The sequence below is a fragment of the Fringilla coelebs genome (assembly GCF_963513975.1).
Source record: "Fringilla coelebs genome assembly, chromosome: 35".
NCBI classification, from domain to species: Eukaryota; Metazoa; Chordata; class Aves; order Passeriformes; family Fringillidae; genus Fringilla; species Fringilla coelebs.
Genome location: NC_140061.1, coordinates 212,373 through 230,627, shown reverse-complemented (window position 1 = coordinate 230,627; position 18,255 = coordinate 212,373). Strand labels below are relative to the sequence as shown.

Below are 18,255 nucleotides of genomic sequence, written 5' to 3'. Positions count from 1 at the left end.
ACTGGTTTATACTGGTCCATACTGGTTTATACTGGTCCATACTGGTTTATACTGGTCTGTGCCCCCTCAGGCAGCATCGCCAAGCGGCTGAGCCAGACTGGGTTGTACTGGTCTGTGCAAGTCCATAGTGGTTTATACTGGTCCATACTGCTCCGTACTGATTTAAAGTGGTCCATACTGGTTTATACTGGTCCATACTGGTCCGTACTGATTTAAAGTGGTCCGTACTGGTTTATACTGGTCCATACTGGTCCGTACTGATTTATACTGGTTTATAGTGGTCCATACTGGTTCTAACTGGTTCTAACTGCTCCGTGCCCCCTCAGGCAGCATCGCCAAGCGTCTGAGCTAGACTGGTTTATACTGGTCCATAGTGCTCCGTACTGTTTTATACTGGTCCGTACTGGTCCATACTGGTTTATACTGGTTTATACTGGTTCTAACTGGTCCATACTGGTTTATACTGGTTCTAACTGGTCCATACTGGTTTATACTGGTTCTAACTGGTCCGTGCCCCCTCAGGCAGCATCGCCAAGCGGCTGAGCCAGACTGGTCCATACTGCTCCGTACTGATTTATACTGGTCCATAGTGGCTTATACTGCTCCGTACTGGTTTATACTGGTTTATACTGGTCCATACTGGTTCTAACTGGTTCTAACTGGTCCGTGCCCCCCCCAGGCAGCATCGCCAAGCGCCTGAGCTCGGTGGGCGCGGAGAACACGGAGGAGAACCGGCGCTGGTACCGGCAGCTGCTGTTCACGGCCGACAAGCGCGTGGAGCCGTGCATCGGCGGCGTCATCCTCTTCCACGAGACCATGTACCAGAAGGCCGACGACGGGCGCCCCTTCCCGCAGGTCATCCGCGACAAGGGCGCCCTGGTGGGCATCAAGGTCAGAGCAGGGGACATTGGGGACACATTGGGGACACCTCCAGGGCGTTGGGGACACCTCGGGGTGCCACAGGGCTTGGGGACATTGGGGACGTTGGGGACGTTTGAGGGGCGTTGGGAACGTTGGGTTGGGTCAGGCATGGAGAGGTGGTGGCCGTATCTAACATGGGTTCAGAGGGTCTTGGGGACATTGGGGACACCTTGGGGACACTCTGGGGACGTTGGGGACATTGGGGACATTGGGGACGTTGAGGGGGCTTGGGGACATTGAGGACATTGAGGGGCGTTGGTTGGGTTGGGTCAGCCATGGAGAGGTGGAGCCACATCTGAGAGGGGTTCAGAGGGTGAGGTGGGGACACTTCAGGGACATTTGGGGGTCTTGGGGACATTGGGTTGGGGACACCACGGGGGTGTTGGGGACACCTCCGGGGTGTTGGGGACATTGAGGGGGCTTGGGGACATTGGGGACGTTGGGGACATTGAGGGACGTTGGGGGTTCCCTGAGTTGGGTCAGCCATGGAGAGGTGGTGGCCATATCTAACATGGGTTCAGAGGGTGAGGTGGGGATGTTTGGGGTCATTTGGGGTCTTGGGGACACGTTGGGGACATTGGGGACACCTTGAGGACACCTTGGGGACACCTCGGGGTGTCACAGGGCTCGGGGACATTGGGACATTGAGGGGACTTGGGGACATTGGGGACATTGGGGGGCGTTGGGGGTTCGTTGGGTTGGGTCAGCCATGGAGAGGTGGTGGCCGTATCTAACATGGGTTCAGAGGGTCTTGGGGACATTGGGGACACCTTGGGGACATTGGGGACACCTTGGGGACACCTTGGGGACACCTCGGGGTGTCACAGGGCTCGGGGACATTGAGGACATTGGGGACATTGAGGGACGTTGGGTGTTCGTTGGGTTGGGTCAGCCATGGAGAGGTGGAGCCACATCTGAGGGGGGTTCAGAGGGTGAGGTGGGGATGTTTGGGGTCTTGGGGACACCTTGGGGACATTGGAGACACCTTAAGGACATTGGGGACACCTTGGGGACACCTTAGGGGTGTCCCAGGGCTCGGGGACATTGCGGGGTCTTGGGGGCACGAGGGGCGTTGGGGGTTCCTTGAGTTGGGTCAGGCATGGAGAGGTGGAGCCACATCTGGGGGGGGTTCAGAGGGTGAGTGGGGACAATTGGGGACATTTGGGGACACCTCGGGGACGTTGGGGACGTTGAGGGGTCTTGGGGACATTGGGGACATTGAGGGGCGTTGGGGGTTCGTTGGGTTGGGTCAGCCATGGAGAGGTGGTGGCCGTATCTAACATGGGTTCAGAGGGTGAGGTGGGGATGTTTGGGGTCTTGGGGACACCTTGGGGACACCTTGAGGACATTGGGGACACCTTGGCGACACCTTGGGGTGTCACAGGGCTCGGGGACATTGGGGACATTGGGGACATTGAGGGATGTTGGGTGTTCCTTGGGTTGGGTCAGCCATGGAGAGGTGGAGCCACATCTGAGGGGGGTTCAGAGGGTGAGGTGGGGACAATTCGGGGACATTTGGGGTCTTGGGGACATTGGGGACATTGAGGACCTTGGGGACACCTTGGGGACACCTCAGGGTGTCACAGGGCTCGGGGACATTGAGGACATTGGGGACATTGAGGGGTGTTGGGGGTTTGTTGAGCTGGGTCAGCCATGGAGAGGTGGAGCCACATCTGAGGGGGGTTCAGAGGGTGAGTGGGGACACCTTGGGGACACCTTGGGGACATTGGGGACATTGAGGGCACCTTGGGGTCATTTGGGACATTGGGGACGTTGAGGGGCGTTGGGTGTTCCTTGAGTTGGGTCAGCCATGGAGAGGTGGAGCCACATCTGAGGGGGGTTCAGAGGGTGAGTGGGGACAACTGGGGACATTTGGGGTCTTGGGGACACCTTGGGGACATTGGGGACATTTTGGAGATGTTGGGGACACCTTGGGGACATTGGGGACATTGAGGGGCATTGGGTGTTCCTGGAGTAGGGTTGGCCATGGAGAGGTGGAGCCACATCTGAGGGGGGTTCAGAGGGTGAGTGGGGACAATTGGGGACATTTGGGGACATTTGGGGACATCAGGAGCAGGTTGGGGACATGGGGGACACCTTGGGGACACAGCGGTGTCCCCTGCTGTCCCCGTGACCGTGTCACCGTCCCCCAGGTGGACAAGGGCGTGGTGCCCCTGGCTGGCACCAACGGCGAGACCACGACCCAGGGTGAGTGACAGCGCTGTCCCCAAGGCCACCACCGTGTCCCCAAGGCCACCACCGCCACTGTGTCACTGTGACAGCCCTGTCCCCAAGGCCACCGCCACCGTGTCCCCAAGGCCACCGCTGTGTCACTGTGACAGCGCTGTCCCCAAGGCCACCGCCGTGTCCCCAAGGCCACCACCACTGTGTCACTGTGACAGCGCTGTCCCCAAGGCCACCGCCGCCGTGTCCCCAAGGCCACCGCTGTGTCACTGTGACAGCCCTGTCCCCAAGGCCACCATTGTGTCCCCAAGGCCACCACTGCTGTGTCCCTGTGACAGCCCTGTCCCCAAGGCCACCACCACTGTGTCCCCAAGGCCACCACCGCCGTGTCCCCAAGGCCACTGCCGCCGTGTCCCTGTCACTGCCATGTCCCCAAGGCCGCCATTGTGTCCCCAAGGCCACCACCGCCGTGTCCCCAAGGCCACCACTGCCATGTCCCTGTGACAGCCCTGTCCCCAAGGCCACCGCCGCCGTGTCCCCAAGGCCACCGCTGTGTCACTGTGACAGCGCTGTCCCCAAGGCCACCGCCGTGTCCCCAAGGCCACCACCACTGTGTCACTGTGACAGCCCTGTCCCCAAGGCCACCATTGTGTCCCCAAGGCCACCACTGTGTCACTGTGACAGCGCTGTCCCCAAGGCCACCGCCACCGTGTCCCCAAGGCCACCACCGCCACCGTGTCACTGTGACAGCGCTGTCCCCAAGGCCACCGCCGTGTCCCCGAGGCCACCACCGCTGTGTCACTGTGACAGCCCTGTCCCCAAGGCCACCACCGTGTCCCCAAGGCCACCATTGTGTCCCTGTCACTGCCCTGTCCCCAAGGCCACCGCCGCCGTGTCCCCAGGGCCACCACCGTGTCCCCAAGGCCCCAACCGTGTCACTGTGACAGTGCTGTCCCCAAGGCCACCGCCACCATGTCCCTGTCACTGCCCTGTCCCCAAGGCCACCGCCACCGTGTCCCCAAGGCCACCGCCGCCATTGTGTCCCTGTCACAGCCTTGTCCCCAAGGCCACCGCCGCCATGTCCCTGTGACAGCCCTGTCCCCAAGGCCACCACCACAGTGTCCCCAAGGCCACCGCCGCTGTGTCCCTGTCACTGCCCTGTCCTCAAGGCCACCATCACTGTGTCCCCATCCCTGTGTCACCACCGTGTCCCCAGTGCCACCGCAGTGTCCCCATCCCTGTGTCACCCCCCTGATGCCACCACAGTGTCCCCATCCCTGTGTCACCACCGTGTCCCCAATGCCACCACAGTGTCCCCGTCCCTGTGTCACCACCGTGTCCCTGATGCCGCCACAGTGTCCCCATCCCTGTGTCACCACCGTGTCCCCAGTGCCACCGCAGTGTCCCCATCCCTGTGTCACCACCGTGTCCCTGATGCCGCCACAGTGTCCCCATCCCTGTGTCACCACCGTGTCCCCAGTGCCACCGCAGTGTCCCCATCCCTGTGTCACCACCATGTCCCCGATGCCACCGCAGTGTCCCCATCCCTGTGTCACCACCATGTCCCCGATGCCACCGCAGTGTCCCCATCCTTGTGTCACCACCATGTCCCTGATGCCACCGCGGTGTCCCCATCCTTGTGTCACCACCGTGTCCCTGATGCCACCGCAGTGTCCCCATCCTTGTGTCACCACCATGTCCCTGATGCCACCGCGGTGTCCCCATCCTTGTGTCACCACCGTGTCCCTGATGCCACCGCAGTGTCCCCAATGTCCCCAACCCCCTCAATGTCCCCAATGTCCCCACGGCTGGACAAGCTCATGGATCTCTCTCAGTGCCATGTGTCCCCAATGTCCCCAGTGTCCCCGATGTCCCCTGAGTGTCCCCGATGTCCCCAATGTCCCCAATGTCCCCGATGTACCAAACCCCCTGAATGTCCCGAATGTCCCAAATGTCTGCAATGTCCCCAATGTCCCCGAAGTCCCCAATGTCCCCTGAATGTCCCCAATGTCCCCGATGTCCCCTGCTGTCCCCAGTGTCCCCGATGTCCCCACAGCTGGACAAGCTCATGGAGCTCCCTCAGTTCCGTGTGTCCCCAATGTCCCCAATGTCCCCAATGTCCCCAATGTCCCCAATGTCCCCAATGTCCCAAACCTCCTGAATCTCCCCAATGTCTCCAGTGTCCCCAATGTCCCCAACCCCCTCAATGTCCCCAATGTCCCCAATGTCCCCAACGTCCCCGATGCCCCAAACCCCCTGAATGTCCCGAATGTCTGAAATGTCCCCAATGTCCCCAATGTCCCCGATGTCCCCAATGTCCCCTGAATGTCCCCAATGTCCCCGATGTCCCCGATGTCCCCAATGTGTCCTGTCCCCGCAGTGTCCCCAATGTCCCCAATGTCCCCAATGTCCCCTGCTGTCCCCAGTGTCCCCAATGTCCCCTGCTGTCCCCAGGACTCGATGGCCTGATGGAGCGCTGTGCCCAGTACAAGAAGGACGGCGCTGACTTTGCCAAGTGGCGCTGCGTGCCCGATGTCCCCAATGTCCCCAATGTCCCCAATGTCCCAAATGTCCCAAACCCCCTCAATGTCCCCAATGTCCCCAATGTCCCCAATCCCTGATGATGTCCCCAATGTCCCCTGAGTGTCCCCACTGTCCCCAGGGCTGGATGGGCTGATGGAGCGCTGTGCCCAGTACAAGAAGGACGGCGCTGACTTTGCCAAGTGGCGCTGCGTGCCCAATGTCCCCAATGTCCCCAATGTCCCCAATGTCCCCAATCCCTGATGATGTCCCCAATGTCCCCTGCTGTCCCCAGGGCTGGATGGGCTGATGGAGCGCTGTGCCCAGTACAAGAAGGACGGCGCTGACTTTGCCAAGTGGCGCTGCGTGCTGAAGATCACGGCGCACACGCCCACGCGCCTCGCCGTCATGGAGAACGCCAACGTGCTGGCCCGCTACGCCAGCATCTGCCAGCAGGTCACCAGCTGTCCCCAACTGTCCCCAAGGGTGTGGGAAGGGAGCTGCAGGGGAGGTGGCACCAAGAGGTGGCATCTAGAGGGGGTTTGGTGGCACTTAGAGGGGGTTTGGTGGCATCTGGAGGGGGTTTGGTGGCACTTGGATTGGGTTTGGTGGCACTTAGAGAGGGTTTGGTGGCACCTAGAGAGGGTTGGTGGCAGCAGGAGAGGGTTTGGTGGCATCTAGAGGGGGTTTGGTGGCACTTAGAGGGGGTTTGGTGACACCTGGAGGGGGTTTGGTGGCACTTAGAGGGGGTTTGGTGGCACCTGGAGGGGGTTTGGTGGCACTTGGGGATGGTTTGGTGGCACCTGGAGGTGTTTGGGGACACCAGGAGGTGACTCGCCGTCATGGAGAACGCCAACGTGCTGGCCCGCTACGCCAGCATCTGCCAGCAGGTCACCAGCTGTCCCCAGCTGTCCCCAAGGGTCCCCAGCTGTCCCCAAGGGTCACCAAGGGTCACCCAGGGTCACCAGCCCATCCCCAGCCTGGCCCCAGGACGGGGGGATCAAAGGGTGGGGGCTGGCGGGGGTTTGGTGGCACTTAGAGAGGGTTTGGGGACATCTTGAGGGGGTTTGGGGACATCTTGAGGGGGTTTGGGGACATCTTGAGGGGGTTTGGGGACATCTTGAGGGAGTTTGGTGGCATCTAGAGAGGGTTTGGTGGCACTTAGAGAGGGTTTGGTGGCACTTAGAGGGGGATTGGTGGCACTTGGATTGGGTTTGGTGGCACTTGGGGATGGTTTGGTGGCACCTGGAGGGGGTTTGGTGGCACTTAGAGAGGGTTGGTGGCACTTAGGGAGGGTTTGGTGGCACTCAGAGGGGGTTTGGTGGCATCTAGAGAGGGTTTGGTGACACCTGGATTGCCTTTGGTGGCAGCTGGAGAGGGTTTGGTGACACCTGGAGGGGTTTGGTGGCACCTGGCAGGGTTGGTGGCACCTGGAGGGGTTTGGTGGCACTTAGAGAATGTTTGGTGACACCTGGAGGGGTTTGGTGGCACTTAGGGATGGTTTGGTGGCATCTACAGAGGGTTTGGTGGCAACTGCACCAGGTTTGGTGGCACCTGGAGAGCATTTGGTGGCACTTAGAGAAGGTTTGGTGACACTTAGGGAGGGTTTGGGGACATCTTGAGGGGGTTTGGTGGCATCTAGAGAGGGTTTGGTGACACTTAGAGGGGGTTTGGTGGCACTTAGAGAGGGTTTGGTGGCACTTAGAGAGGGTTTGGTGGCACTTAGAGGGGGTTTGGTGGCACCTGGAGGGGTTTGGTGGCACTTAGGGAGGGTTTGGGGACATCTTGAGGGGGTTTGGTGGCATCTAGAGAGGGTTTGGTGGCATCTAGAGATGGTTTGGTGGCACCTGGAGGGGTTTGGTGGCATTTTGGGAGGGTTTGGTGGCACTTAGAGAGGGTTGGTGGCACTTAGAGGGGATTTGGTGACACCTGGAGGGGTTTGGTGGCACCTGGAGAGGATTTGGTGGCACTTAGAGAGGGTTTGGTGGCACTTAGGGAGGGTTTGGTGGCACCTGGAGAGGGTTTGGTGACACTTAGGGATGGTTTGGTGGCACCTGGAGGGGGTTTGGTGGCATCTAGAGAGGGTTTGGTGACACTTAGAGGGGGTTGGTGGCACTTAGGGAGGGTTTGGTGACACGTGGAGAGGGTTGGTGGCACCTGGAGGGGGTTTGGTGGCACCTCCAAGGGTTTGGTGGCACCTGGATTTGGTTTGGTGGCACTTAGGGATGGTTTGGTGGCACTTAGAGGGGGTTTGGTGGCACCTGGAGAGGGTTGGTGGCACCTGGAGAGGGTTTGGTGGCACTTAGGGAGGGTTTGGTGGCACCTGGAGAGGGTTGGTGGCACCTGGAGGGGTTTGGTGGCACTTGGGGATGGTTTGGTGGCACCTGGAGAGGGTTTGGTGGCACTTGGGGATGGTTTGGTGGCACTTAGGGTTGGTGGCACTTAGAGGGGGTTTGGTGGCAGCTGGAGGGGTTTGGTGGCACTTAGACAGGGTTTGGTGGCACCTGGATTGGGTTTGGTGGCACCTGGAGGGGTTTGGTGGCATTTAGAGAGGGTTGGTGGCATCTAGAGACGGTTTGGTGGCACTTAGAGAGGGTTTGGTGGCATCTAGAATGGGTTTGGTGACACCTAGACGGGGTTTGGTGGCACTTAGAGAGGGTTTGGTGACACCTGGCAGGGTTGGTGGCACCTGGAAAGGGTTTGGTGGCATTTGGGGATGGTTTGGTGGCACTTAGAGAGGGTTTGGTGGCACCTGGAGGGGTTTGGTGGCATCTAGGGATGGTTTGGTGACACTTAGAGAGGGTTGGTGGCACTTAAAGGGGGTTTGGTGGCATCTAGAGGGGGTTTGGTGGCACTTGGAGAAGGTTGGGTGGCACCTGGAGAGGGTTGGTGACACTTAAGGATGGTTTGGTGGCAATTGGGGATGGTTTGGTGGCACCTGGAGGGGTTTGGTGGCACCTGGAGGGGTTTGGTGGCACTTAGAGGGGGTTTGGTGACACCTGGAGGGGTTTGGTGGCACTTGGGGATGGTTTGGTGGCATCTAGAGAGGGTTTGGTGGCACTTAGGGAGGGTTTGGGGACATCTTGAGGGGGTTTGGTGGCATCTAGAGAGGGTTTGGTGGCACCTAGAGAGGGTTGGTGGCACTTAGGGAGGGTTTGGTGGCACTTAGAGGGGTTGGTGACAGCGAGGGTTGGTGGCCCCTCAGTGCCCTTGGCTCCTCCCCTACTGTCCCCACCTGTCCCCTGTGCCTTCCCCAGGGTCCCCTCCCCGTGTCCCCACTGTCCCCAATGTCCCCAGTGTCCCTGATGTCCCCCCTGGCTGACATGTCCCTCAATGTCCCCAGAACGGCATTGTCCCCATCGTGTCCCCAATGTCCCCAATGTCCCCAATGTCCCCCCTGTCTGACATGTCCCCAATGTCCCCAATGTCCCCAGAATGGCATTGTCCCCATCGTGTCCCCAATGTCCCCAATGTCCCCAGTGTCCCCCCTGTCTGACATGTCCCCACTGTCCCCTCTGTCCCCAGAATGGCATTGTCCCCATCGTGTCCCCAGTGTCCCCCCTGTCTCACATGTCCCCACTGTCCCCTCAATGTCCCCAGAATGGCATTGTCCCCATCGTGTCCCCCTGTCTGACATGTCCCCAATGTCCCCAGAATGGCATTGTCCCCACTGTCCCCCTGTCTCACATGTCCCCAATGTCCCCTTGGTGTCCCCAGAATGGCATTGTCCCCATCGTGTCCCCAGTGTCCCCCCTGTCTCACATGTCCCCTCGATGTCCCCACTGTCCCCAGAACGGCATTGTCCCCATCGTGTCCCCGATGTCCCTGATGTCCCCAATGTCCCCCCTGTCTGACATGTCCCCAATGTCCCCAATGTCCCCAGAATGGCATTGTCCCCATCGTGTCCCCACTGTCCCTGATGTCCCCAATGTCCCCAATGTCCCCAGTGTCCCCCCTGTCTGACATGTCCCCCATGTCCCCAATGTCCCCAGAATGGCATTGTCCCCATCCTGTCCCCAATGTCCCCAGTGTCCCCCCTGTCTCACATGTCCCCTCGATGTCCCCACTGTCCCCAGAACGGCATTGTCCCCATCGTGTCCCCGATGTCCCTGATGTCCCCAATGTCCCCAATGTCCCCAATGTCCCCAATGTCCCCACTGTCCCCAATGTCCCCAATGTCCCCAGAATGGCATTGTCCCCATCGTGTCCCCAATGTCCCCAATGTCTCACATGTCCCCAATGTCCCCAATGTCCCCAGAATGGCATTGTCCCCATCGTGGAGCCCGAGATCCTCCCGGACGGTGACCACGACCTCAAGACGTGCCAGTACGTCACCGAGAAGGTCAGTGCCACCCCCACGTGTCCCCAAGTGTCCCCACGTGTCCCCAAGTGTCCCCACGTGTCCCCAGGGGTCCTCGCCGTGCGGGGTGACACCAGGAGGTGGCACCTGAGGGGGTTTGGTGACACCTGGACAGGGTTTGGTGGCACCTGGGTGGCTTTGAGTCACCCCCAGGTGTCCCCAAGGTGTCCCAGTGTCACCTCCAGGTGTCTCCAGCCTGTCCTGGTGTCACCTCCAGGTGTCCCCAAGGTGTCCCAGTGTCACCCCCAGGTGTCCTGCGGTGGTTGGTGACACCAGGAGGTGACACCTGGACAGGGTTTGGTGACACCTGGGGGTGTTTGGTGGCATCTGAGGGGGTTTGGTGGCACCTGGACAGGGGGTGGTGGCACCTGGCGTGTCCCCAGCGCTGTCCCCAATGATGTCCCCAATGTCCCTGCTCTGTCCCCAGGTCCTGGCAGCCGTGTACAGGGCCCTCAGTGACCCCAGTGATGTCACTGATGATGTCACTGATGATGTCACTGATGTCCCCAGGTCCTGGCAGCCGTGTACAGGGCCCTCAGTGTCCCCAGTGATGTCACTGATGATGTCACTGACAATGTCCCCAATGATGTCCCCAATGTCCCCAGGTCCTGGCAGTGGTGTACAAAGACCTCGGTGTCCCCAATGTCCCCAATGATGTCACTGATGTCACTCATGTCCCCAATGATGTCACTGATGATGTCCCCAATGATGTCCCCACTGTCCCCAGGTCCTGGCAGCGGTGTACAAGGCGCTCAGTGACCACCACGTGTACCTGGAGGGGACACCAAGGATGTCACTGATGTCCCCAATGATGTCCCCAATGTCCCCACTGTCCCCAGGTCCTGGCAGCCGTGTACAAGGCGCTCAGTGACCACCACGTGTACCTGGAGGGGACACCAATGATGTCACTGATGATGTCCCCAGTGATGTCCCCAATGATGTCCCCAGGTCCTGGCAGCGGTGTACAAAGCCCTCAGTGACCACCACGTGTACCTGGAGGGGACACCAATGATGTCACTGATGATGTCACTGATGTCACTCATGTCCCCAGTGATGTCACTCATGTCCCCAATGATGTCACTCATGTCCCCAATGATGTCACTGATGTCCCCAATGTCCCCAATGCTGTCCCCAGGTCCTGGCAGCGGTGTACAAAGCCCTCAGTGACCACCACGTGTACCTGGAGGGGACACCAATGATGTCACTCATGTCCCCAATGATGTCACTGATGATGTCCCCAATGTCCCCAATGATGTCCCCACTGTCCCCAGGTCCTGGCAGCCGTGTACAAAGCCCTCAGTGACCACCACGTGTACCTGGAGGGGACACCAATGATGTCACTGATGTCACTGATGATGTCCCCAATGATGTCACTGATGTCCCCAATGTCCCCAATGATGTCCCCAATGTCCCCCCCAGGTCCTGGCAGCGGTGTACAAGGCGCTCAGTGACCACCACGTGTACCTGGAGGGGACGCTGCTGAAGCCCAACATGGTGACAGCGGGACACGCCTGTGCCACCAAGTACAGCCCCGAGGAGATCGCCATGGCAACGGTGACCGCGCTGCGCAGGACGGTGCCACCCGCCGTGCCAGGTCAGTGTCACCTGTGTGTCATTGTCACCTCTGTGTCACTGTGTGTCACTGTGTGCCATGGCAACGGTGACGGCGCTGCGCAGGACAGTGCCACCCGCTGTCCCTGGTGAGTGTCACCTGTGTCACCTGTGTGTCACCTCTGTGTCACTGTCACTGTGTGTCACTGTCACTGTGTGTCACTGTGTGTCACTGTGTGCCATGGCAACGGTGACAGCGCTGCACAGGACAGTGCCACCCGCCGTGCCAGGTCAGTGTCATTGTCACTGTGTGTCATTGTCAGTGTGTGTCACTGTGTGCCATGGCAACGGTGACAGCGCTGCGCAGGACGGTGCCACCCGCCGTGCCAGGTGAGTGTCACTGTCATTGTCACCTCTGTGTCACTGTCACTGTGTGTCACTGTGTGCCATTGTCACTGTGTGTCACTGTGTGCCATGGCAACGGTGACAGCGCTGCGCAGGACGGTGCCACCCGCTGTCCCTGGTGAGTGACATTGTCACCTGTGTCACTGTCACTGTGTGTCACTGTGTGTCACTGTGTGTCATGGCAACGGTGACAGCGCTGCGCAGGACGGTGCCACCCGCCGTGCCAGGTCAGTGTCACTGTCATTGTCACCTGTGTGTCACTGTGTGTCACTGTGTGCCATGGCAACGGTGACAGCGCTGCGCAGGACAGTGCCACCCGCCGTGCCAGGTCAGTGTCACCTCTGTGTCACCTGTGTGTCACTGTCACTGTGTGTCACTGTGTGCCATGGCAACGGTGACGGCGCTGCGCAGGACGGTGCCACCCGCTGTCCCTGGTGAGTGTCATTGTCATTGTCACCTGTGTGTCACTGTGTGTCACTGTGTGTCACTGTCACTGTCACTGTGTGTCACTGTGTGCCATGGCAACGGTGACAGCGCTGCGCAGGACGGTGCCACCCGCTGTCCCTGGTGAGTGACACCTGTGTCACCTCTGTGTCACCTCTGTGTCACTGTCACTGTGTGTCACTGTCACTGTGTGTCACTGTGTGCCATGGCAACGGTGACCGCGCTGCGCAGGACGGTGCCACCCGCCGTGCCAGGTCAGTGTCACCTCTGTGTCACTGTCACTGTGTGTCACTGTGTGCCATGGCAACGGTGATGGCGCTGCGCAGGACGGTGCCACCCGCCGTCCCTGGTGAGTGACACCTGTGTCACCTCTGTGTCATTGTCACTGTGTGTCACTGTGTGCCATTGTCACTGTCACTGTCACTGTGTGTCACTGTGTGCCATGGCAACGGTGACAGCGCTGCGCAGGACGGTGCCACCCGCTGTCCCTGGTGAGTGTCACTGTCATTGTCACCTCTGTGTCACTGTCACTGTGTGTCACTGTGTGCCATTGTCACTGTGTGTCACTGTGTGCCATGGCAACGGTGACAGCGCTGCGCAGGACGGTGCCACCCGCTGTCCCTGGTGAGTGACACCTGTGTGTCACCTGTGTGTCACTGTCACTGTCACTGTGTGCCATGGCAACGGTGACAGCGCTGCGCAGGACGGTGCCACCCGCCGTGCCAGGTGAGTGTCACCTGTGTGTCACTGTCACTGTGTGTCACTGTGTGCCATGGCAACGGTGACAGCGCTGCGCAGGACAGTGCCACCCGCCGTGCCAGGTCAGTGTCACCTGTGTGTCACTGTGTGTCACTGTGTGTCACTGTCACTGTGTGCCATGGCAACGGTGACAGCGCTGCACCACACCGTACCACCCGCCGTGCCAGGTCAGTGTCACCTCTGTGTCACTGTCACTGTCCCTGTGTCCCTGAGCTGTCCCAGTGTCCCCAGGCTGATGTCACAGTGATGTCACACTGTCCCCTCAGTGTCCCCTGTGTGTCCCCTCAGGGATCACGTTCCTGTCAGGGGTCAGAGCGAGGAGGAGGTGTCACTGTCCCTCAGTGCCACCAACCGCTGTCCCCAGTGTCCCCAGTGTCCCCAGTGTCCCTGTGCCATACCCGTGTCCCTGAGCCATCTGGCTGTCCCCAGCCTGTCCCAGTGTCCCCAGACTGATGTCCCCTCACTGTCCCCTGTGTGTCCCCTCAGGGATCACGTTCCTGTCAGGGGCTCAGAGCGAGGAGGAGCCTCTCTGAACCTCAACGCCATCAACCGCTGTCCCCAGTGTCCCTGTGCCATATCCGTGTCCCTGTGCCATATCCGTGTCCCTGAGCCATCTGGCTGTCCCCAGACTGATGTCACAGTGATGTCACAGTGTCCCCTCACTGTCCCCTCAGGGATCACGTTCCTGTCAGGGGTCAGAGTGAGGAGGAGCCTCCCTGAACCTCAACGCCATCAACCGCTGTCCCCATGTCCCCATGTCCCCGGTGTCCCTGAGCTGTGTCTGGGCTATCTGGCTGTCCCCAGACTGATGTCACACTGTCCCCTCACTGTCCCCTCAGGGATCACGTTCCTGTCAGGGGTCAGAGCGAGGAGGAGCCTCTCTGAACCTCAGTGCCACCAACCGCTGTCCCCAGTGTCCCCATGTCCCTGTGCCATATCCGTGTCCCTGAGCCATCTGAGTGTCCCCAGACTGATGTCACACTGTCCCCTGTGTGTCCCCTCAGGGATCACGTTCCTGTCAGGGGCTCAGAGCGAGGAGGAGCCGCCCTGAACCTCAACGCCATCAACCGCTGTCCCCAGTGTCCCCATGTCCCTGTGCCATATCTGTGTCCCTGAGCCATCTGGCTGTCCCCAGACTGATGTCACAGTGATGTCACAGTGATGTCACATTGTCCCCTCAGGGATCACGTTCCTGTCAGGGGGTCAGAGCGAGGAGGAGCCTCCCTGAACCTCAATGCCATCAACCGCTGTCCCCATGTCCCCATGTCCCTGTGCCATTCCCGTGTCCCTGAGCTGTGTCTGGGCTATCTGGCTGTCCCCAGACTGATGTCCCCTGTGTGTCCCCTCAGGGATCACGTTCCTGTCAGGGGTCAGAGCGAGGAGGAGCCTCTCTGAACCTCAGTGCCACCAACCGCTGTCCCCAGTGTCCCCATGTCCCCGGTGTCCCTGGTGTCCCTGAGTTGTGTCTGGGCTATGTGACTGTCCCCAGGCTGATGTCACAGTGATGTCACACTGTCCCCTCAGGGATCACGTTCCTGTCAGGGGCTCAGAGCAAGGAGGAGCCTCCCTGAACCTCAACGCCACCAACCGCTGTCCCCAGTGTCCCCATGTCCCCGGTGTCCCTGTGCCATACCCGTGTCCCTGAGCTGTGTCTGGGCTGTGTCACTGTCCCCAGGCTGTCCTGACGATGTCCCCTGTGTGTCCCCTCAGGGATCACGTTCCTGTCAGGGGGTCAGAGCGAGGAGGAGGCCTCCATCAACCTCAACGCCATCAACCGCTGTCCCCATGTCCCCATGTCCCCGGTGTCCCTGTGCCATACCCGTGTCCCTGAGCCATCTGGCTGTCCCCAGACTGATGTCACAGTGATGTCACAGTGATGTCACATTGTCCCCTCAGGGATCATGTTCCTGTCAGGGGGTCAGAGCGAGGAGGAGCCTCCCTGAACCTCAACGCCATCAACCGCTGTCCCCGGTGTCCCCGTGTCCCTGTGCCATTCCCGTGTCCCTGAGCTGTGTCTGGGCTATGTGACTGTCCCCAGGCTGATGTCACATTGTCCCCTGTGTGTCCCCTCAGGGATCACGTTCCTGTCAGGGGTCAGAGCGAGGAGGAGCCTCTCTGAACCTCAACGCCACCAACCGCTGTCCCCATGTCCCCATGTCCCCGGTGTCCCTGAGCTGTGTCTGGGCTATCTGGCTGTCCCCAGGCTGTCCCCAGGCTGTCCTGATGATGTCCCCTGTGTGTCCCCTCAGGGATCACGTTCCTGTCAGGGGTCAGAGCGAGGAGGAGCCTCCCTGAACCTCAACGCCATCAACCGCTGTCCCCATGTCCCTGTGCCATATCCGTGTCCCTGTGCCATTCCCGTGTCCCTGAGCCATCTGGCTGTCCCCAGGCTGTCCCCTCACTGTCCCCTCACTGTCCCCTCAGGGATCACGTTCCTGTCAGGGGGTCAGAGTGAGGAGGAGGCCTCCATCAACCTCAACGCCATCAACCGCTGCCCGCTGCCGCGGCCCTGGGCTCTGACCTTCTCCTACGGCCGCGCCCTGCAGGCCTCGGCCCTCAAGGCCTGGGGCGGCAAGAAGGACAACACCAAGGCGGCCCAGGAGGAGTACGTCAAGAGAGCCCTGGTAGGTGGCACTTGGGGACATTGGGGACACCTTGGGGACACCTTGAGGACACCTCGGGGACACCTCGGGGGCGTGGGGACACGAGGGGTGTTGGGCGTTGGTTGGGTTGGGTCGGCCATGGAGAGGTGGAGCCACATCTGAGGGGGGTTTGGAGGGTGAGGTGGGGATGTTTGGGGTCTTGGGGACATTGGGGACACTCTGGGGACATTGGGGACACCTTGGGGACATTGGGGACACTTGGGGACAATTGGGGACATTGGGGACGTTGGGGATGTTGAGGGGCGTTGGGGGTTCGTTGGGTTGGGTTGACCATGGAGAGGTGGAGCCACATCTGAGGGGGGTTTGGAGGGTGACTGGGGACAATTGGGGACATTTGGGGTCTTGGGGACACCTTGGGGACATTGGGGACATTGGGGACATTGAGGGGACTTGGGGACATTGAGGGGACTTGGGGACATTGAGGGACGTCAGGCGTTCATTGGGTTGCGTTGGCCATGGAGAGAATGTCCCCAATGTCCCCAATGTCCCCAATGTCCCCAATGTCCCCAATGTCCCCAATGTCCCCACTGTCCCCAGTGTCCCCAGTGTCCCCACTGTCCCCACTGTCCCCTGCTGTCCCTGCTGTCCCTGATGTCCCCTCTGTCCCCAGGCCAACTCCCTGGCCTGCCAGGGTAAGTACACCCCCAGCGGCACCGCGGGGGCGGCGGCCAGCGAGTCCCTGTTCGTGTCCAACCACGCCTACTGACCACTGACCGCTGGTCATCGCTGGTCATCTGCTGGACATCGGCTGGACACCTGCTGGACATCCACTGACCACTGCTGGACATCCACTGACCACTGCTGGACATCCACTGACCACTGCTGGACATCCACTGACCACTGCTGGACATCGGCTGGACATCCACTGACCACTGCTGGACACCCGCTGACCATCCACTGACCACCCTCCAACCACGCCTACTGACCACTGACCGCTGGTCACTGCTGGACATCGGCTGGACATCGGCTGGACATCCACTGACCACTGCTGGACATCCACTGACCACTGCTGGACATCCACTGACCATCCACTGACCACCCACCAACCACGCCTACTGACCGCTACTGACCACTGCTGGTCATCTGCTGGACATCGGCTGGACACCCACTGACCATCCACTGACCACTGCTGGACATCCACTGACCACTGCTGGACATCCACTGACCATCCACTGACCACCTGCTGACCACCCACCAACCACGCCTACTGACTGCTGGTCACTGCTGGACATCGGCTGGACATCCACTGACCACTGCTGGACACTGCTGGACACCCACTGACCACTGCTGGACACTGCTGGACACTGCTGGACACCCACTGACCACTGCTGGACACTGCTGGACACCCACTGACCACTGCTGGACATCTGCTGGACACCCACTGACCACTGCTGGACACTGCTGGACACTGCTGGACACCCACTGACCACTGCTGGACACTGCTGGACACCCACTGACCACTGCTGGACACTGCTGGACACTGCTGGACACCCACTGACCACTGCTGGACACTGCTGGACACCCACTGACCACTGCTGGACATCTGCTGGACACCCACTGACCACTGCTGGACACTGCTGGGACACTGCTGGACATCCACTGACCACTGCTGGACACTGCTGGACATCCACTGACCACTGCTGGACACTGCTGGACACTGCTGGACATCCACTGACCACTGCTGGACATCTGCTGGACATCCACTGACCATCTACTGACCACCCTCCAACCACACCTACTGACCGCTGGTCACTGCTGGACATCGGCTGGACACCTGCTGGACATCCACTGACCACCTGCTGACCACCCTCCAACCACGCCTACTGACCGCTGGTCACTGCTGGACATCTGCTGGACATCGCTGACCACTGCTGGACATCTGCTGGACATTGGCTGGACACCCACTGACCACTGCTGGACATCCACTGACCACCCACCAACCACACCTACTGACCGCTGGTCATCGCTGACCACTGCTGGACACCCGCTGACCACTGCTGGACACCCACTGACCACCCTCCAACCACGCCTACTGACTGCTGGTCACTGCTGGACATCGGCTGGACATCGGCTGACCATCCACTGACCGCTGCTGGACATCCACTGACCGCTGCTGGACATCCACTGACCATCTACTGACCACCCACCAACCACACCTACTGACCGCTGGTCATCGCTGACCACTGCTGGACATCGGCTGGACATCGGCTGGACATCCACTGACCACTGCTGGACATCGGCTGGACATCGGCTGGACATCCACTGGACATCCACTGACCATCCACTGACCACTGCTGGACATCTGCTGGACATCCACTGACCACCTGCTGACCACCCTCCAACCACGCCTACTGACTGCTGGTCACTGCTGGACATCGGCTGGACATCGCTGACCACTGCTGGACATCCACTGACCACTGCTGGACATCCACTGACCACTGCTGGACA

The 18,255-nt window shown here is 60.3% G+C and overlaps 1 protein-coding gene across 5 annotated transcripts in view; it reads left to right on the top strand.

The window, feature by feature from the left end:
• The window catches only part of LOC311164693 (fructose-bisphosphate aldolase A), a 34,344-nt gene extending 17,787 nt beyond the window's left edge, over positions 1–16,557 (top strand). For 2 of the 5 annotated variants that reach the window (XM_084224237.1, XM_084224238.1), the window contains exons 4-10: positions 680–891; positions 3,075–3,129; positions 5,921–6,081; positions 9,884–9,967; positions 11,405–11,579; positions 15,569–15,768; positions 16,418–16,557. In XM_084224237.1, the coding sequence (XP_084080363.1) occupies positions 680–891; positions 3,075–3,129; positions 5,921–6,081; positions 9,884–9,967; positions 11,405–11,579; positions 15,569–15,768; positions 16,418–16,513 (983 nt within the window). In that variant the 3' untranslated portion in view covers positions 16,514–16,557. Of the gene's footprint in view, positions 1–679; positions 892–3,074; positions 3,130–5,920; positions 6,082–9,883; positions 9,968–11,404; positions 11,580–13,166; positions 13,207–13,432; positions 13,570–14,854; positions 15,037–15,568; positions 15,769–16,417 lie in introns of those variants that run through there. The other 3 variants (XM_084224241.1, XM_084224239.1, XM_084224240.1) reach the window with 3 other exon arrangements.
• Positions 16,558–18,255: the final 1,698 nt, after the last annotated feature.